The sequence below is a fragment of the Pongo abelii genome, chromosome 1 (assembly GCF_028885655.2).
Source record: "Pongo abelii isolate AG06213 chromosome 1, NHGRI_mPonAbe1-v2.0_pri, whole genome shotgun sequence".
NCBI classification, from domain to species: Eukaryota; Metazoa; Chordata; class Mammalia; order Primates; family Hominidae; genus Pongo; species Pongo abelii.
Window position 1 is genome coordinate 193,094,689 of NC_071985.2, and position 21,820 is coordinate 193,116,508.

The 21,820-nt window shown below is 40.3% G+C and overlaps 1 protein-coding gene across 2 annotated transcripts in view; it reads right to left on the bottom strand.

The window, feature by feature from the left end:
* Window positions 1-1,229: 1,229 nt before the first annotated feature.
* SMAP2 (small ArfGAP2) overlaps window positions 1,230-21,820 on the bottom strand; it is a 49,758-nt gene continuing 29,167 nt past the window's right edge. Inside the window, exons 2-10 of one of the 2 annotated variants that reach the window (XM_002810985.5) lie at window positions 17,765-17,898; window positions 15,894-15,979; window positions 14,804-14,882; window positions 11,520-11,606; window positions 10,382-10,463; window positions 9,260-9,366; window positions 8,296-8,461; window positions 7,542-7,858; window positions 1,230-2,581 (exon numbers count right to left, since the gene is read on the bottom strand). In XM_002810985.5, coding sequence (XP_002811031.2) covers window positions 2,456-2,581; window positions 7,542-7,858; window positions 8,296-8,461; window positions 9,260-9,366; window positions 10,382-10,463; window positions 11,520-11,606; window positions 14,804-14,882; window positions 15,894-15,979; window positions 17,765-17,898 — 1,184 coding nt within the window. In that variant the 3' untranslated portion in view covers window positions 1,230-2,455. Of the gene's footprint in view, window positions 3,504-7,541; window positions 7,859-8,295; window positions 8,462-9,259; window positions 9,367-10,381; window positions 10,464-11,519; window positions 11,607-14,803; window positions 14,883-15,893; window positions 15,980-17,764; window positions 17,899-21,820 lie in introns of both variants that reach the window. The other variant, XM_054537456.1, reaches the window with a different exon arrangement.

Here is a 21,820-nt window from a genome sequence, read left to right on the forward strand (position 1 = left end):
ACCCGTAACCCCATGATTCCCAAACTGATGCCCCCAAACTATTTCCAACTCTTTCCAGATCTCTACGGACTGGCTGCTTATTCAGGTCTCAGTCCAAATGTAACCTTCTCCTGACCACTCCATCCAAATGGACCCGTGCCCACTCTCTCCCCTTGTCTTATACTGTCTGAATTAAATCTATTTGCTTATTATGCATTTCTCCTACCGCACTATCCTATGAGATTGGAGAGTTTTTATTCACTGCTTTGTCTCTAGAGCCTAAAACAGTGTTTGGCACATTACTGACACTTATTAAATGTCTGTCAAATGAGCTATTGTCTAACACAGATCTGGCACGTAATACCTGCTAATATCTGAGTGCTTACTAAGTGCCCAATAGTGTGCTAAATATACCACAGGAACTGCTTCTTATTATCCTAAGTATTACCATTGTCCCCATTTTACCTGGACACAGGAGTTCAGTAATTTGCTCAGGTCCCAGCATAGGAAGGGATAGGAACACTGGCAGCCTGACCCAGAGCCAACTTTCCTAGTCACTGTGCTGTCCTCCCACTTACATCTTTAAGGACTCAAAGGGTGTACTCAAAGGAAAGAAGGGAGGAAGGGTCCAATGATCACATTTGTTGAGAGCAGAAAAGGAGTCAAAGGAGAAGGAAACAGACTAAAGACGGTCTTCTGCCTTTTGTATTTTGTACTGCCCCCAGGATTAAGTGTCCTGTTTCTAATTCCTGACACTGATACAGAAGGTCCAGTTCTCACAGCTCAGAGAGGGGTGAGTTACCTTTACCAGCCAAAGCTACTGCTCTCTTGGCAGAGAGGAATTTCAACTCACTACTTAATTGCCATGGTATAGGGAAAGAACAAGGGGCTGGAAATCCAGACACTTGGAGGCTACTGCCAGCTCTGCCCAGGGTTCTCTAATGGACATTTGCCAACCATGTCCTTTCTCCGTGTCTCTGTTTCTCCACCTGTGGGGGAAAAGCATGCTGCTCTGATGTTCTGTGACTCTAACAGGTGCTGATCTCCGGAGTTCCCTCAGCTCACAGCTCTAGACGCCAGTGGAGAGAGGCCCTTTTCTGACTGCTGAAGCCTGGGCCTCATGCTTAGGTATGAGAAGTACAGAATTTTCTAAAATACACGAAGTGAAAGAATTGCCTTTGGAAAACAGAAAACCTAAGTGTAACGCACCCTCCTCCAAGAGTGACGCACAGTAATGGCCAAGCAAACAGTCCTTCCCTGCAATATTTATTAAGGAATTTACACATACACAGGAGAAAGGCAGCCAGGAACTGTGGTTCCCACACATGAAATCTTTTAAGCAAAGTTTTCTTGTCTGAATTTTCAAGTGGGGTGAACAATGACTGAGAGGAAAGCTGTCCCGGCCCTCTGCCTCGTACACCTGGTAACGGTGGGGAAACAGAGCACCCTGGATGCACAGGCATGAAAGAGTGATCAGCAGACTGGGAGAAGGGAAGGGAGAAAGGGAGTTATCAATGACATGGTGTTTTTTAAACCATAAGAAAAACACAACAGTTTTAGGCTGCTGATAAATTAATTCCTCTCTGCTGTAAACCTAAAACTAAACAAAAACAAAAATACCCAGAGCAGATGAGGAGAGGGTGGGAGGCGGAACACACACTCATACGCACACACACACTCACGCACACACACAAGCAGTACACGTTAAGCTCTGCATTCCCACTATAGGGGTTGGTCCTCCAGCCACGGAGCCAGATCCTACTGAAGGCAGGTGGGAGGCGGGAAGGGATGTGTGTCTGTGCGTGGGATCTTCATAAAGTCTTTGGTGCTAATAAAGGCTGACTGAAGCAGCAAGTCCTGAAGCCCCAGATCCGGAAAGCAACTCAGGGCGAAGAGAGTAGTATTTTTGCTCATCCTCATAGGAGGGGGCTTGCCTCACCCCAGGGCTTAGGGTCAAACTGACCCAGGACCCAGGGAATATTTAATTTAATTTCAGTACTTGCTTCATTCCCATAAATCATGAGAACATGATGCTTCCTCTTCAAATTTAAACACTTAGAAACAGCTTATTAACACATATAGAAGGACCTCTAAGCTTTCCCGTTTGCCTAATACACAACACCTACAGACCCTTCTGAGAGTCTGACAGGAGCTTTAACCTTGAGGGAAGGGACTCAAAGGTGTGCACATTCTCCCACAGTTTAAGTGCCTTCTGCCAACAACTTCTAAGGTGCTGGTGCCAGGAGAGGACTGGGGAGGACGTTGGGATGGCTATGGGGCATGTACAACATAAAGCAACAGAGAGGTCTTCATGTTTGGGAAGTGGCTGGGCAGGATGCCAAACCCCAAATGACTTATTGAGCAATTTCTAAACCAAACAGAGAGGTAGGAAAAGAGGATGGGGGTCAGGGGTGGAGGCTGTGGAAAGGGGAGAGCGAGGGCTGAAGAGAATGGCAGCCATACAGGTGTTTTGTTTTTATTTCCACATCTGAGGACTGAGAGTCTGATTTGCTGCCTGTCCATTTCCGCCACTCATTGACTGTCCATAGTTCATCATGCCATTGGCTCCATAGAAGTTCATCCCAGCCATCTGCTGGGTCATCTGAAAGGGAGAGAGGAGACTTTCAGACCAGGCTGTGGGCATTCTGCCAATTAGTGCAAAAGGCAGGGTGGGAGTCCCTTTCTCTGCCAGGATGGGGAGAATGAGACAAAGGGAAACTCTGTTATGGATAGTATGTTATGGATAGTAAACCCTAGACCTTAGCAGTCAGATCATTTCAAGGCCATGCACATGAATGACTTTTTGGGAGCGCAATGCTGACGGAGACTAAAGCTCAGGGAGGGAAAGAAGGCATCCTGGCATCTGGATCTAGTCGACAGAAAATCAGCACGAGTTCCTCTCTTTTTCCTTTCCAGTCCTTCATCCTAAATAGAAGGGGCCTATTGTTAACTTGCCTGGTCAATCCTAAAAGCTGAAAGGAAAGCCCCCTCCCCAGTGCTCCCGCCTCATCTTCAGCACAGCTATTACTGTCAGTGTCAGGGAAAGCGCTTGAGCAGGCTCGCTCGTTTGCAGAAGGGGGAAAAAAAGGAACTGGACTGTTCAAAATGAACAAAGGCGGGGGGGAAAAAAGACTAATGTGTCTTCATTGTATAAGAAGGGAAGGAGCTGGGAGAAAACAGTCAGTGGAATAAGGCCTGGGGCAGGATGGGACTGGGGTCCTTCATGAATCTGATGGAAAGACTGGCCCCTAGCAGTGAACAGAAAAATACTTTATGGAGAAAAATGCCTTGAATTTCCTGAGCCTAGTACATTTTCTATATAAGTTATTTTTCTTTAGGAGAAACTATTATTTTCTTGTACCAACTTTTAAAGTAAATTTCAAACTTACATAAAAGTTGAAAGAATAGTACAATAAAACCCATGTATCTTCTTCCTTAAATTCACCAACTGTTAACATTTGCCATATTCTCTCCCTCCCTATAAAAAAACTTACATTTTTTTGATGAGTATGAAAAGTTGCAGACTGAAAAAAAAAAAAAAAAAAAAGCTGCAGCTATCATATTTCACTCCTAAGTCAGGAGGCACCTCATAAGAATGAACACTTTAACAGAACCACAAAACAATGAACACACTCAAGAAATTTAACATTAACACAATATTCTAATGTACATGGCATTTCATTTTCAGGTCTCTGTATTCTCCTTTAATCTAGAACAGTTTCCCTAACACTTCCTTCCATTTCTTCCTGACACTGACATTTTTAAGAACCCAGGACAGTTATTTTGTAGCATATCCTTCAATTTGGATTCATCTCATGTTTTCTCATAATTGGATCCAGGTTCAATATTTTTGGCAAGATTCTATGGAGGTGATACATGTCTTTCTTAATACAAAATATCAGGAAGCATATGATATTACTTTGTTCCACTGTCAGTAATTTTATGTTTGATCACTTGGCTGAGGTAGTGGCTATATTTCTTTCATTATAATTAATAAATAATCTGAAGGGCATTTCTTTGCAAATGTGTCAATCCTTTGCTCTTTTTACAATTACTATCATTCTTCTGTAAAGAAGGTTTTTCCTCCCTCCATTCCACAACTGGTTTTTAAAAAATATCACCATGGACTCATGGTTTTGTTTTGTTTTTTCCATTCAGTGTGTCATAATCCATTACTGTTGTTACTCTTTTTGATGTTCAAATTGTCTCACATTTGGCCAGTCAGAGCCAGTGGAAGTTGGCTCATGTGTCCCTCTGACATATTCCCATCAGACTTATAGCATTCCATTACTTATATAAATAAAAATGAAACAATGAAAATAAGTGAATTAAAATCTCCACTATGAAAGCTAGAAAATAACAAAGGAAACCCATAGAAAGCATATGGAAATTGAGGTAGAAAACAGAAAAATGTAGCACCAATAAATCGAAATCCTGGTTCTTTGAAAAAAATTAATGAGACTGCTTGGCATAACTTTTGATAAATTTGAAAACCTTGGTGAAATGGAAAATCTAGGTAAATACAGTTTTCCAAAATTGACTTCCATAGAAGAAACAGAGAAAAGTATCAAAGATTTGCTACAGAAGAAAGCAACGGGGCCCACAAACTTCACATGGGAATTCCACAAAACTTTCAAAGACCAGTACTACATAAATTATTCTCGACCACAGAGAAACAAAAACATAAAAATACTTTTTATAAATAAGTATAACCCTGGTAAAGATAGCATATACATGCACATGTGCAGTACACATGCACCATACCACCTCTCTGGGATTCCTTTGCCTGTCTCTTGGTTTTCACATTAAATCACTTTGTATTTCTTTGTACCTAGTACAAAACTAGTGTTGCTTTGTGAGCCAATTTGAACATCATTTTCTTTTGATAGAAGAGTTGCCTACTGATATGACTGGTATGTTTGGTCTCAATTCCATCATATTAGATTTTTACTGTGTTTATTGTATTTGCTGCACTTTGTAGTCTGTTTTTAAAAATTCTCGGCTGGGCGCAGTGACATGACAAGACCCTGTGTCTACAAAATATAAAAAATTAGCTGGGTGCAAGGCCGGGTGCGGTGGCTCACGCCCGTAATCCCAGCACTTTGGGAGGCCGAGGTGGGCGGATCACTTGAGGTCAGGAGTTCGAGACCAGCCTGGCCAACGTGGTGAAACCCTGTCTCTACTAAAAATACAAAAATTAGCCAGGCATGGTGGCAGGCGCCTGTAATCCCAGCTACTTGGGGGGCTGAGGCAGGAGAATCACTTGAACCCAGGAGGTGGAGGTTGCAGTGAGCCGACATTGTGCCACTGCACTCCAGCCTGGGCAACAGAGTGAGACTCTGTCTCAAAAAAAAAAAAAAAGAAAAGAAGAAAATTATCTTGGTATTCAGAACATTTCACATGTTTGTTCTAGTGATTACCTTTATAGTAATACTTTTTAGCAATGTCCTTGGTCTCCTTTTTCCTTATTCGAGCTTCCATGATTTGGTTTGTCAGCTTATTACATCCTTTGATTTCTACTTATTTCCCATCCAATATTTATTATTCAACCTTTCTCCCTCCTCCTTCCATTATTTTCAGTTGTATTTGTTTGTCAGAATATAATGTATATTCTGCAACGCTTGTCACCACCTTTGTTTTAGTCTTAGATTCTCAATTAAACATTCAATTCTCACCATCAGTTCTTTTGCCAAAAATGAAAATGACCCCAGTCATCTCTTAGGTGGATGAAGCTTATCTTCTGTTAGATTCCCCAGGAAAGTCTTGTAAGTGTGATATTCCCTGAGTTCTTGCATATTTATTTTTTACAGCCTTGATACCTGAAGGATAGCTTGGCTGGCTTGGCTGTAAAATGCTTGTCTTGTCTTGCATACACTTGAGTGTCTTTAAAATACTACTCTCCTTGTTATTCTTTTTGTATTTTGCTATTAGGAAGTCTGATGTCAACCTGGGTATTTTTTGTTTGTTCTAAGTGACAGATTTTTGTGGGTAGGAGGTATGGAAAAGGTTGGAGCCCTAAACATTTTGAATGTTCTTTAAAGTCTGTAGGTTCGCTGGGATATGTTTTAAAGTTGACTGTTCTGGGTCAGTTTTCCCAGATACACAGTGGGCTCTTTCCATATTATATCCAAGTCTTTTATTTCTAGAATGTTTGCTGGTGTTATAGTTTTAAACACATTAATTCTGTCCCATATTTTATTTGTTTTGCCTTTATTTCTTTGGGCATCTCCAAATATATGTAAGTTTTCTTTGCCTAACTTCCATATTAATTTCCATCTGATTCTTTGTACTCCTTTCTATATTTAGTTTTCATTCTCTTAGCTGTTTCATGCCTTTCCTCAATGCCGAATATATTTTCAGCTCAATCTATTGTTCTTTAGCTAACTTGTAATTGAGTCTTTATACGAAAATTTTGGCTTTTTCTTCAATTTCTTTTCTGAGTTTAGTAAACTTTCATTTCACAACATTCAGTTTTTTATCCATTTTGGCTTTAAGTTTTTGAATTTCTGATTTAAGGTGTTTTGTTTTATCTGCAAATGTTTGTTTAAGGACATTTAATTCAGGTTGGTAGATTGTGTAGCAATTTTTTTCTGCTTCATGACTGTTTTTTGAGGGAGAATATTCATTACGTGAAATGTTTTGATTTTCATTTTCTATTTTCTTCTTGTAGTAGTTGTGTACAAATGTCAACTGCCATGTTTGGTTTATTTTGTAAGGTCTTATTTTTTTCTCAATCAGCAATAATAGGTGTGAAGGTTAAATTTCTTAGATTAAGAGCACCATCTTTTATTAGTGAAGTGGTTATTCTGGAAGAGGGAAGAAGGTGTATATTTGATTTTGTGATTCTCATTCCCATTTCTCGTGTCTTTCTTTCCCTTCACCACCAGTCCTCTAAAGGGTACCTCCTCCTTTTAGGCCATGCCCATCTCCCCAAGAAGCAATGCTTCCCCAAGATTACTACCTATACTCCTATATATCTCAAGTATCTTATTTTTGATCCTCCAAGTAAACAGAGTTCTAATCTACCACATCTCAGACCTGTTCTCAGTACGTCTTTGATGAGGGTAGGTCCTTCTCCTTCTGGGGGGTTACTTTATCTGTGGTATTATTGCTAGGCCCCTGCTCTATCTTCTCTTTTTACAGTCTCCTCTGTGATACTGGCTCTGCTAGATTTGGTGTTTATATGCCCATTGCCATGCCATTTGAACCTTGCAGTATTCTGTCTACCAAATGAGACTGTTGTGAGAATATCTGCATTCATTGTTTGTATAGGGTTTTTTTGGTGTGTTTGTTTTTGCTTTTGAGAATGTGTGGAGAGATTCAGATTTAGGCAGTTGGGCTTATTCTACAGGAGCCCAGAACTCCTCAGAAAGTCTGACTTTAGACAGACCTAGGGAAAAAAAAAAAAAAAAAAAGAAAAAAAAAAAAAAGCAAACCTAACAATGCCTCTGGCATTATCTCATCTACATGGAAAGGATTCAAAGGATACTGGAGAGGTACAAAGTGAGAAAAACTTGAGGAAGGCTCAAAACTCCTGCTGCAAGTAAAATGGGGTAGCTTACCTGAGTAAGGTTCCACTGCAGCTGCTGAGCTGGCTGGACCCCATACACAGTCTGGGGCATAGCTGCCATGCCTGCCATGTAGCCAGCCTGCTGGGTGGTCATCATTCCATTTGGCACACCCATCATTGATGCCTGCATGCCACCCATATAGCCTGCAGGCATGGCCATGGGGGCAACCATCCCAGAAGCTCCTGGCTGAGCAACCATGCCTACTGGTGGAGGCATCATGCTCCCCATTATGCTGTTAGGAGGTGTAACCCCAGGGAAGCTGGGGTAGGCTGTGGGATATGCCATCTGAGCGGGAGCCATGAACATTGCTGCCAAGAAAACACACATACAGGTCTGTTAAAGAGTGAAAAACATAAAGTCAGCCCAAACTCTCCCTGGCTACCCCTTTCCAGCTGGAATTTCTCAGGATTACTCTACTCACAATGCTCTTTACACAGCAAAGTAGTTAGAGTCCCTACGAGGCCTGCTATGGCTTACCAATGGGCTGCTGACCGAGCCGTTTTCCCTTTAGGGTCCAGATCCAGACCTTGAGCTAGACTTCACCGAAGTGTGACCCCAGACTCCACAGAAGTATGACTCTGAGTTACATTAATTTCTATCTGCTGATACGTTGGTCATGTTCACGTTTCTTTGGTATATGGCATCCTGGCCCCAAAGCAACTGTCCTCTGTCACAATAAATAATTCCTACACGGAAGCCCTCGTGTCTCTATCTGGCACATGGCCATGACACCCATGAAATCTACCTTGAGTAGGCATTTGAGGCGTCTGGGATCCATACAGTGAAAGAATGGAGTCTTTAGAGAGCTGTTTCTTGCCTATTTCTTCTGATTTGCTCCCTGGCTCCGGAAACAGATTCAGGTTTTCAGGAACAGAGCCGGCACTCCCTGCGGTTGGCATGGAACCTACAACCTTAGGGCAAAGAGGGCAGGGGGAGAATTGAAATGGTTCTCATGGGGGTCTCTTTAAGGGTCTCCCTTCCCTCTCTCCTGCTCCTAACATCTGCAATAAGAATTCATGGCTCAAGTCAATAGCTTCCTGACATTTTTACCCTTCAAATATCTGAACACACCTGATAATTAAGCTCTGTTACAATTCTTTCCTTTCACCAAAACATGTAATTTGGTAGGAACAAACAAACAAACAAAACAACCCACAAATGATGCAGCAGAGGGAACTGAGTTTAGATCCCAGCGTAGCCATTTACTAGTATAGCCAGAGGCTAGTCACATAACTTTTACGAACTAATGTCTCCACATCTGTAAAATTTCCACTTTGCAGATTTATGGTGAAGGAATGAAATTATTAATGAAATATACAAAATGATACACAAAAACCACCTTACACTGTGCCTGAGACATAGCAGGCATTTCACGAATGGTAGCCATTAAAGGTGTCAAGTCTTTCCTACCTACAATTTTCTGGCAGTAGCTCAGGCCGAGGAGCTAGCCTCAAGTATTAGCCTTCACAGTATCACACACTTTCCAGAGAGGCAACTCAAAGGGCCAACCCTTTTTAAGCAGGAGAAAAAATGGCATGAACAGCAATCTTAGACTGTGACAGAAATGACACAATGTTAAGGGAAGAATGAAGAATCAAGAAAACCAAAGTCCAACTCCACCAAGGAAGCATGACGTGGTTCCATGATTAAGATACCAAAATCACCCATTTCAGAATGTTCTTTAATCCCGAGGAGCCCACAAGACTCACCTTTCTGGAACCTGAAGAAGGGGATGGAACAGAGGCCAACAGATCTAAATCCTTCTCTAGGGTATTGCTGGTCTTACTATTTGCAATGGAGCAGGCCACAGGAGCATCTAGAAAGAGAGATCGAAGTTAAGATGCAGCAGTGGTTATTAAGCCCCATGCCTTCCTTCTATTCTAGACAAAAAGCAAAGGTGGCCCATAAGCTCATGGACCTAGAAATCTAGACTTCTGGAACCATCTAGCATGGACAGGGCTTCTCAAAAGAGGCTTCACCCCATATTCCCAGAGTGCTCTGGGGAAGCCTGTAGCCCAGCTATCAGGCACAGGGCAGCACAGTGGGGGGCTGGCTGGCTCCCTTCTGGCTATTTGAAGGGCAAGGTATGGAGGGTTCATTTTCAGAGAGCAAGGAAAGGTACAGAAATTAGAAGCCTAAGTAGCCAATAACCTCAATCAGCAGAAGCGGATGGAAACAAAGTGCAACCATCAGTGCTGTGAAAGGTAGACAACAGGCTTTCTTTCTGAAAGGGCAGAATCACTAGTTCAGGATTTCAAAGGTTTGGAGAAAAATGACCACAGGCCATCTCAGAAACAGTTTGAAAGGAATGGGGGCAGGGAGTGGAGTGAAAATGAAAGGAATGGGGGCAGGGAGTGGAGTACAGTGAAGTGACATGAGGCTCAAAGGTGCTGTTTAGCAAAACTGCTAACATTTATGGAGGGCTCAGTATGTGCCAGGCATGGGGCTGAGAGCTTTAGAGGCATTATCTCATTGAATCCTTCCAACACCACCTTTGAAGTAGACTCATTCTCACTGCACAGATTAGGAAAGCAACATTCAGAGGTTAAGTAAACTACCCAAGGTCACACAGACATTAAGCAACACAGAGGGACACTGGCTCCAAAGGCCATGCTCTTAACCACTACACCACACTGTCGCTCTGAAAAGTGTCACAGTAAACACTTCTTTAGAGCAACTGCTCAGATGTAAAACAGATCAGGAAGAACACGAGAGAACAGTCTTAGCAATGAAGACAAAACTGGAGAACCCCATCTCTACCTATCTTCCAGGGTCACTGAGAATTTATCAAAATTTGTAAGAACATGGAAGCTGAAAAGTCCAACTCTTACCAAGGCCCAACAAATCCATGACAGGCGCTGTGGATTTCGGGGAGCTTTTCCGAGGTAGCTGTGGGTCTTCTTTTTTCTGCGGCTAAGGTGAAAATATGTTATAGAAAGAAATAAGTAAGTGGTTTTGAACTCTTTTCCCATCTCCACTGTAAAGCCACGATGTTCTTATGGGTAGGGCTGCTGTTATTCAAAGAGAGTTACCAAAGAAACGAAACTCAGGAAGTATTAGGTAAAAGAATCAAGTCAGGAGGCAGAAGCGCATAAACCAAACCTAAAGTGAAAAACAAAGATATCGCCTGTGATTGTCTGGCGTCCTAAAGAGACAGAACTTTCTGAAACCAAGACAACCACAGGACAGGGGATCCAACAGAAGCAGCAGTTTTTGGTCCTAGGAAAAGCCAAGAATAAAGGTAGGTATCTGATGGTACAAGAGCCAAGAGCCAACAAATCTCCCAGTGGTTAGAAAACCTTTTACTTTAACACCAAAAGGGAGGTCAGTTTAAAGATTACCTAATTTACTCTGCCAATATCACTAGTGACTGTGTCCACAGACAATGTGATTCAGAACGAGGATAAAAGACTCTTCCTTAAGCAATAGTAAGTAAAGTCCTCTCTCCCAAGATTCCAAGCTTTTATATTAGAGATTCTACTACTATAGCCACAATATGTCCTGTGGAAAAAGAAGGGTGTCTGTTTCAACATGACAAAGCAAGAATATAAGAAGGGATCATTTAAAATGGACTAGTATGGCCTCACTTCTGGACTGTTCTTCATTGAAATCAGAAAATGGGGTACAGAAGGTCTAACAAGAGAAGGACTAATGTGGAAATAGCATCTGCTCAGAAGGTGTCCCTCAGCGTTGGCATTCTGGCTTGGAATGTGCCTCTTGCTTAGGCGGAACAGATGCATTTCCTGAGTTCTCATCTGGCCCCAAAGAGAAGCTCTTACAGAGCAGATTTAGGCAGCAACTGGTAACGAGAGATCAGAAATGATAGCAGGCAATCCAATCCAGATGCAGGACCCTTTAGCCCCCGCTGTGATGGTGCGATGGTACTCACCACGAGGCCTCCTACTCTCCCTTTCACAAATATACACATACCTGAGACTGTCCATACAGTGCAAATACTTCCCAACTTACCATTTTCACCTTCTCGAAAACAACAGGTTCCAATTTTTTTTCTGGAACTGGTTCGCTCCCTCTTTTCCACCTGTCATCTTTTTCTTTCTATGATGATTTAACAAGACAAAGAACACAGGGCCCAAGGTGACTAACAGTTCGATAAATCATAATTCCAAGTGTCCGAAAAGGACACCTCCAATCCCTATTGATTCTGATGTAGGTGTCTGACAAGCTTGGGGAGCGGTGTCTTGGTGTGGAGCATGAGAGTTGACCTCTTCCACATTAGCCTCAATGCTGTACGAGGCGTCTTCCAAACACCTTAGGCGCCCGCCCTCCTAACCCACTCATGACTGTTGACATTTGCAGTCGAGGCTATGTACAGACGCTAAAACATTTTACCAGTATGCTGCCCATCTGTGCCCCAAATTTAATTTGCCCATGCTTTGAGAGGTCTCCCCTCATGTTGGTATACTAGTGAATAAGTTCATCTTACTCAGCTTATGTCCTTTGTGATATCATAAATTCAATCATAGGTCCTCTCAATATTCATTTTTTTAACAGTCAGAAAATAAACCTTAATTTCAAGTTTACAGATTAGAAGGACAAAAATTAAGTTTTAAAATCAAATAAACATCTAAATGTAAAACAAAACCACAAAGTAACCTTAAGAATACAGAGTATAGCATACATATGAAAAACATGTTTGGTCTTGCCAGTGATAAAAAATGCAATTTAAAATGCACTTTATGCAGGGAGAAAGATCTTTCTATAATGGTGGGAGGGATGAAGTGAAACCAGCTCTTATACAATGCTGAGAAGAGAGAGTAAAATGGTACAAATTCTGGAAAGTATATGGGCAAAACTAGGAAGAGACAAACGTTGAAATCCTTTGACCTAGATGATACCGTATCTTGTAATGTATCTTACGAAAATAGTCCAAAATATGAAAAAGGTTAAATGCACCAAGTTCACCCCAGAATTACTTATGCTAAAAAAAACTTAAATAACATTTATGCCACAGAAGGGAAATGGTAAAATAAATTATTACTTTCAGTGATTTAGCTACTAACTGAAAGATGATGCAACAATTAAAAATTATAAACATTATATAAGCAACACAGAAATATATGTTAAGTGGAATGAAGGCAGGAGAAGTCTACATAACTGTATTATAATTATGCCTCCAAAAAGAAACTATATAGAAGAAAAGGGGAACACACCAAGAAGATAATTATTAGCAAAGATAGTGAGAGTATGTATGGATATTTCACTTTAATTTTCATTTTCTCTAAAATAATTTTATAATCAATACATGCAGCTGTCTTTTTCATACAAAGTGTATGTCTTTAACACAGACATTTCATTTAAGTTAAAAATGTTTTATCTGTCCATTATAAAAAGAATAGTTTTTAACAAAGCCAGTTTCTTTTCATTTGATATTAAACATCTTCACTTAGCAAATACTAATTATTGGCATAAAAATCTTCACAAAATATGAAAAAAATCTAAGCTCATTAAATAACAAATTCTGAAATAGCTTTTTGGTAAATGGGAGGTTATTTCCTTCCTAAGAAAAACATCTGGTAACTGGGCTTGCTTTCATGGGTACAGTATACCAAAAACGTAATCATGAATACCCTGAGGGCCGAGCTGCTGTTTCCACAATAACTGTGTATAAATAGCAACTCTACTCCTTCATCATCTAAATTATCTCAGATACCCTTTTCTGACCTCATCTGAGTTCATATCTTTAGGCACAATGAACAGAGCTGGGCAGACAGACCACGGTTTTCTACAAATTAAAGGAAATGTGTATGCTTGGGTTCTAAACTGTTTTTGATGATGCCATGCAAGCTGTAGCTGCACACTGGGTTCTTTCTTGGCACAGATATGATACTGACAAGTCCCTTTTCTGGATGACTGCAAGGTAAGGGTCCTTCATACACAGTTGAGAAGGAATCATTTTTACCTAACTATATGTATTACCTTACACTTACTTGCCTGTGTTGAAATTCACCTACCAGTTAATGCCCCTTTCACACAGCTTCATAAGATTGGTCTGAAGTGGATTCCAATTAGCTTAACTTTTAATTACCCAGAAGGGCTTGGAGCTCGGTGCAAACAGTGATTTCACTGGCTATTATATCATTATTACATAACTAGAATAGATGATAGATAGGTAGGACCTGCGCTGGAAGTGGAGAATCCCTTACTCTCAATAATACTTCTGTGACTAGATAAATAGCCAATTATTCCTAAGAGAATTTTCTGTAGAATCTTGTCAAAGGTTATTTAAAGGTCTAAATAGTCATATCTATTGGTTCTCCATTAGTTGTCATTAGTTAGGCATATTTTCCTCTTTCAGAAACCATGCTGTCTGTCCCCTCGTGTGTTATATTTGTCCTAGTTATCATATACTGTATTGCAGATTCTAAACATGCCTAGGATGGAATGTGTTCTTGGCAACTGGTAGTCAGTCTCCCTCTGAAACGCTTCTCAGAAACAAGGGTCCCACTGGCAATCAGTCCACCAACACATTGGTTATCAGCAGGTAATGCTGGAAATATACATTGGTCAAACTGAAGGAAACTCTGGTGATTTAATTACACCTACTTTTGTTGATTTCATTTACAGGAAAAAAAGTATATATGTGTGTATATATCTATGTAGATAGATATATCTGTAGTACATATACACATATACTGTTTTATTTTATCTAGTATACGCAACATGTCCATCCCAAGAAATAATTCAAAACTGGGAATCATCACTAACACCTTCTAACTACAGATTAAGGCAAGAATTCACTGATAGGCAGAAGTTTGTTTCATGATATCTCATGGTCTTGACTCAGTAACTGGCATTTTTTACTTTTGCTTAAAAATTTATTTTGAGACAGGGTCAAACTCCGTTGCCTAGGCTGGAGTGAAGTGGTGCAATCACAGCTCACTGCAGCCTCAACCTCCCTGGGTCACTGGATCCTCCCACCTCAGCCTTCCAAGTAGCTGGTTACTACAGGCATGTATACCACCACGCCTGGCTAATTTTTAATTTTTTTGTAGAGATAGGGGTCTTTCTTTGTTACCCAGGCTGGTCTTAAACTTCTAGGTTCAAGTGATCCTCCCATCTCAACCTCCCAAAGTGATGGGATTAGGGGATGAGCCACCACACCTGGTCTACTTTTGCATTTTTTAAAAGATGGTTTTGGAGTGTTTTGGTAGCAGTTCTTCAACGTGTTCTCTGGCCTGATTTAATAAGCACATTACTTATTATGGACAAAACTTGAAAGATGTATAACCAACCCTAAAGGCATTGATGTCCAGACTTCGGTCCATGTATTTCTTCTTCTCATATTTGTCTCGAATAAATCCTTCGACAGCTCTGCAAAAAGCTTATTAAGGATGAATCCAACAAGCCTCTCAAACAGCAAGAAGATAAAAGGTCAATTGTGTTCCACGGAGCATTGTTCTCCTCCTTCCCTCTTGCCTGGTTTCCCCACATGGCTCCTGCCTCTTCATATGCAATTTCTCTGACCAAAACCTTAAAATGCCTCCTTCACAGTTAAAGCAGGGAATCATTCCTATGCTTTCCCTTCAGCGTGATGATAGCAGCAAGTGGAATTAACCTTCAAACTGACATTAGAGGCTGTCTGTGGCTGTTCCAGAATATAGGTAAAGCAGTCAAATGTCTATTTTAAAGCACTTAGGTCAATAGGCCTCAAACAAAGGCACGTAAGTGCCCCTTAAAAACAAACTCTTGTGCCCCACTGCCAAATTCTGACCAGTGGGTCTTCTGCAAGGCTCCAAATCTGCATTTAACAGGTTCCACCTGAACCCATTAAAAAAAAAGAACCTTAACAAGATGATCTACAAACTACATTTTGAGAAGCACTGCCTTTAAGGGATTTGGTTTTGTGTCCTAGGTGCTATCCTCTGTTGAATAGATGGTGGAAGAAAGTTATTGGTTATTGACAGACTGGTAAACAACAGTTAATTCTTTCACCCAAGACATAAAAAGATGATAAAAATGAATGGCAATTTTGCTGACTGCCAGGGTTAACAGAACACAATGAACTACTCTTTTTAATCAAACAATAGTTTCAGAGATCCAAAATAAACTAGTGGAGATGTAACTTTATGGAAGAATTCACAGTGAAATCACTGCAGTCTTAATTCCAGAGTGAGTCTTCTTCAAGTGACACCATATGACAATTCTGACATTCACAAATACATGTGCTTTTTGTGCACCTTGACTGCAGGACAGAGGACAAGCAAGGACACTGACTAATCCACATAGAGATGACCCAGTCACATTACAGGACTGGAATCTTGTCTGACTCTCCCCAAACATCAAAATACCACTCAGCCTTCTAAGTTGCTCCAGAAAAGATACGGGTCTATCTGAGGTCGCCGAAAGGTCTCAGGAAGATAGGCTTCATAAAGTCGGTTTGCCTTTCCATTTCCCATCTCTTGCATGCACTGTGACCAAAGAGAATGTAGAAACATGGAACGTCAGATCAAGAAAGAACTGAAAAACTTCTCACCCAATTCCTCTACTATACAATTGAAGAACCAACCTAGAGAGTGTCAGAACCAACATTTAAACTTGTGTATTCTGATTTCCAATTCATGATTCCCTCTACCTTACTAGGATTTCCCAATCATTTGCCCCAAGCTGTCTTTCCCCTACTCCATAGGTTCCTTTTACTGAAATATTTGTGTACCAAGATACATTTAATTCAGTAATAAATCAAGATCTCATTTGAAAGTCTTAGATACACAGCTACCAATTAAAATGTCTACTTGGCAGGCAATGATCAGTGTTATCATTCTGAGTTTATACTACTAATCAATTCCAATAAATGTGTTTCCCATTAGGCTTTTAAGTAGACTCCTTAACACTTGTGAGGGATAAATCCCAAGAGCTTTTTAAATCTCCAGATTCCCAAATATCTCCACGGCATATAATTTCCTTCATAAAACAGAGTAAAGTGTAACTGAAAAATGTAACTCACCTTTTTAGACCTTTAATACATCTATAAATACAGTCTAAAGCAATTTCTAAAGCCATTTTCTGGTTAAGAGTAACCTCTGATTTCCATTACCAACTTTAGCAACTGGATTTGGGGGGCGCGGGGCTTCCCTTTTACTCCCAAGAAAAAAAAAATTAAAATTAAAGCATTTCAATGTAGGAAGAGAACAAAAAATAATGAAGCTATATCGAGGTACAGCTCTTAGGCCAGCCAGACTCATTAACTTAGGAGTCTCACTCCAAGCCCACCAAGCTAACAGCATGCAAGATTCATGTATGCATTCCAGCTGTTACAGCTTTTTAAAGATGATAACAATAAATATAATATATACGTTGTCTTATTTAATATACTTTTAAGGTTAATTATGTTTAAATTTATTTAAAATTTTTGAAATTTTAAATGTTATCTAATTCCACGTTTGTATGTGTCTAAAGATATATTAACAATCAGAAATGATGAGTTTACAAAAATGGATATATTTTAATATTATGTACCATTAAAATACTTTCCCTGTCTAAAAAAAAAGATTCATGTATGCATTTTAGCAATAAAATTTTTCTATAAGTCTATGATTTGGAGGTTTTTTTAAAAAGTGAATTTTTATTTATTTACTTTTTTTGAGAAAGGGTCTCACTCTATTGCTCAGGCTAGAGTGCAATGGCATGATCATGGCTAACTGCAGCTTCAACTTCTGGGCTCAAGCAATCCTCCCACCTCAGCTTCCCAAACTGCTGGGATTACAGGTACATACCACCAGGCCCAGCTAATTTTTTAATTCTTTATTTTGTAGAGACAGGTGTCTCACTGTGTTGCCCAGGCTGGTCTTGAACTCCTGGACTCAAGCGATCCACCCACCTCGGCCTTACAAAGTGCTGGGATTACAGGCATGAGCCACCGTGCCCGACCAAAAGTGAATATTTGAAACTATAAATTTTAGACCTGCAAATGCTAATAGTCTTAGAAAATCACTCAAAGATCCCTCTTAATACTTTCGTGGAATCCTAGACCATAGACTATTTCTGTTTTTAAGGAGGTAAAATATAGGTAGAATAACTTGTATCTTAAATAGAAAGAATAAAAATTTCTGTTAAGGTACAAGAATTTGACGTTAAGTGTTTAACAACTAAATTTTCCTTTATCTTCACCTTTGTGCCAGGTTTGACTGAAATTCATCTGGAATTCCTTTTACGTAGATATATGGGAGCAGCTGACTCACTTTTGGGCTAAGTACCTGAATCTGTTCTTGAGTCCACTGGTCGAGGTTAACTGACTTTACCCTGGATATGTGCACCCCCAGATTCCTGTGGATTCCAGCACATCGAATGCAGATGAACACACCAATGTTCCAAGAGGCCCATCGCGGCCCTGTGAAAGTCAGGAACAGGGCAATAAAGTACAAATTACAACATTCAAGGCCTAAACTACAATATTAGATTATCAGACATTTCTGCTAGAACATAAGTGAAAGAATTTTTACCATAACCACCTGTTTATTGACTCTGCTCATTCCTCCATGTGTCAGTTTTTCTTTAGTTTAAATTTAAGTGTACAATACAGTGGTTTTTAGTATATTCACATAGTTGTGCAATGATTACTATTATCTAATTCCAGAACATTTTCATTAGTCCAAAAGAAATCATAAACCCATTAGCAGGCACTACCCATTTTCTCCCAGCTCTTCCTCCCAGCCCCTGGCAACTATGAATCTATTTTTTATCTCTATGGATTGCCAATTCTGGACATTTAATATAAAAAGAATTATATAATACGTGGGCATTTCTGCATGGTACAATTTTTTTTAGTGTCTGCTAATATGAGTGTTGAAACGCAGATGTTATAAGACTGTTACTTATATTAAGAAAAATCCCAGCAGTGCAAAGCCATGTCATATTCTATTTGGCCGAGCACCTTACATAAACAGTCTTCTCCCAAGAGACGTTTTAGTGGTGATGGGCCTGTATTCACCACTTTTTAGAGGTGTCCTGTATTCGGTTTTCCTACCAGGAAAAAAGATAGATATGGTATGCTTGTCCATGGCTCAACCTGTAATTGAAACTGTGTTTATCCTCCCCCCAACCCCAGGCCTATAAAATATGCATTCGCATTAACTTAATAGGATCCTTTCCCCTTAGGCTGATGTTCCTACTTTACTCAACTACTGAAGTATCTTGTTTCAAGATTGCCAAATAATAAAGATGCTTATAGCAACAAAAAAGAAATCTCAAATATGAATTTTAATTCAAAACTGTTACAGAATCTCCCATCCCCTGCCAGCGTTACTCATCCTAATAATCACTCTGAAAAATTATCACACTCCTCTTCATAATTTTTACCCAGGAAAAAAAAATGACTCATATGAAACCTGCCAAAAGCTTACTAAAAAATCAGAAATACTTCCTTCTCCATTATCCCACTTGGCAGAAATTTACCACATAAAATAAGTGTGACATAAAAATTAGAGGATGCAATAAAGAGGTGAAAAAGACACTGATTTTCTATAGAGATAAACAGGGCCTACGCTTGGAATGACAATGAGCACAAGACTTCAGTTCTTTAGGACACAGACAATTATTTGGTTAGCTAGCAGGTTTTTAATTTTTTAATTTTTATTTTTAGAGGCAGTCTCGCTGTCACCCAGACAGGGAGTGCTGTGGCACAATCATAGCTCACTGCAGCCTCGTCTTCCTGGGCTCAAGCAATCCTCCCGCCTCAGCCTCTGGAGTAGCTGGGACTATAGGCGTGTGCCACCCTGCCTGGCTAATATTTTTATTTACTGTAGAGACTAGGTCTCACTGCGTTGCCCAGGCTGGTCTTGAACTCTTGTCCTCAAACAATTCTCCCACTTCGGCCTCCCGAAGTGCTGGGATTACAGGTGTGAGCCACTGTGCCTGGCCAGCCTGAAGGTTTTGACAGCAGTTTTAATGAAGCATTGAATGCTAGAATCGTGTGGCAGAAAGTTAGTTTTAGAAATTTGAATTCATGATTATTACAAATAAGAATGTAATTTTTTGACAAAGATACCACTTATTTACTATGGCAAATACTGCAACAGAAGGCTCACATTCTCCTTATTACCACCAGGTGGTGCTCTCTGCCTGAAATTTTATCCCAATACCTTATTGTTATTACAAGCTCAGATTTACCTTCTAAAAAGATATTTAGTCCCTTCACATTCCTAGATGGATTTACATAGTTGGTCCGCCATGTATCTAATAAACACAAAAACGATTCGCACACTTGTTTCTGGTGGGAGAGTGTCACATCAAACACAAAATGAAAACCCTAAACTCATGTAAATGGGGTTTCTTAGCATGCTGTATATCCATTTTAGGTTACAGTTTTCATAAAGGAACTCCAATAAGATCTAAGTTATATAAGATTTAAAGTGGCACCAAGTTAATATTTCATGTTTCTTAAAGCATTTTTCCTTTGCTCTAGATTCCAGAGTCTAGAACTCACAAGACAAGTTAAGATGTATTTGTTTGCTAACAAAGTCAGAAGCCAAACACATTCATTAAAAATTAAAAGTCAGCTGTGAAATGTTACACTGTTTGCTTCCTGGCCTTAAGATGGGAAAAGGCAATTCCCAATCATCTAAGCCACTGTCACAGCTCCCACTCCAGAGTACTTAAAGTCTTTTTGCTTCTGAGGAATGCAAGGCTACGACTTGGAGCCTTGGGGTGACTCTGAAGCCACTGACAAGGCCTCAGTACAGAAACACAGGCAACTGTATTTTCATGAAAAGCCAGAGAAGAGCCTCTTCTCCCCGCCAAATCCCTACCTGACATCCCTTCTGAAACCTTTTCCCAGTGAATATAGTGATAGTTATATCCCAGATACTCAGTCTCTTTTAGTTTTGAGCCACTAGATTTATTAGTGAGTAACTACATGTTCCATAAAAGATTCTGAAATTAGAGAAAAGAAAAATAAAAGAGACAAATGTTACTTATATGGTTGAAAACATGGGGAAATGGTGTAGTTACTTTTATTTCATTTTATTTTTTACAGACAGGGTCTCTCACTCTGTTGCCCAGGCTGGAATGCAGAGGCAAGATCATGGCTCACTGTAACCTCAAACTCCTGGCCTCAAGCGATTCTCCCACCTCAGCCTCCCATGTAGCTGGTACTACAGGCATGCACCACCATGCCCAGCTAATTTTTAAATTTTTTAAAAGACAAGGTGTCCCTATGTTGCTTAGGCTGACTGTGAACTCCTGGCCTCAAAGAATCCTCTCGCCTCAGCCTCCCAAAGCACTGGGATTACAGGCTTGAGCAACCATGCTCTGCCAGTTGTAGGATTTAGGTTTGAGCGCAGCTCCTGCAATGATTACCTGTGTGACCTTCTGAGAGATACTTACATTTCCTGAGCCTTAGTTTCCTCATCTATAAAATGTGTACAATAGCATTCACCTCACAGTGCCTAGAACACAGAGGGACTACATATAAGGACGTGGTATAGAATGAGGTTTCCAGAACCCACTTCCCATTCATCTTCCTGATAAGGGCCAGTTAACTCATTCATATATGTAATATATACCAACACTCTATGCAACACCACGGAGTGCTTCTTTTTATTTTATTTTAGTTTTATTTTTTTGAGACAGAGTCTTGCTCTGTCACTCAGGCTGGAGTTCAGTGGCGTGATTTCAGCTCACTGCAACCTCCGCCTCCTGGGTTCAAGCAACTCTCCTGCCTCAGCTTCCCGAGTAGCTGGGACTATAGGCGCGTGCCACCATGCCCCGCTAATTTTTGTATTTTAGTAGAGACAGGGTTTTGCCATGTTGGCCAGGCTGGTCTTGAACTCCAGACCTCTCTGGTGATCCACCCGCCTTGGCCTCTCAAAGGTCTGGGATTACAGGCGTTAGCCACCGCGCTCAGCCAGAGTGCTTCTTTTTAGAAAGTAATATGAGTTCTGGTCCTAAAATATCAGAACCAAAATGAACTGAATATCAGAGAGAAGAAATTTACCCTAGACCCAACTTCAAAGTCTTCTAGAAAACATGAAATTTTAAGCAGCTTCCTTTATTTATCTTAAAATATTTCTTGAAAATGCACTTTTTAAACCCTCACCTGTTCCCTTTCTCTGCTACACACCCCCATCCTGCCCTTGTGCTTGCATATGCCCCCATTACACAAGCAAAGAAAGAAGGCCCAAGGCTGTCAGCCTAAGTGGTGGGTACTTGGATTCCACAGTACCTGGTATTGCTGCTACAAGGCCAGCCTACTTTAATCTGGTAAACTTGCAAAAATGCAAGTGAAACCAATTGTTTCACTTAACATAATGACC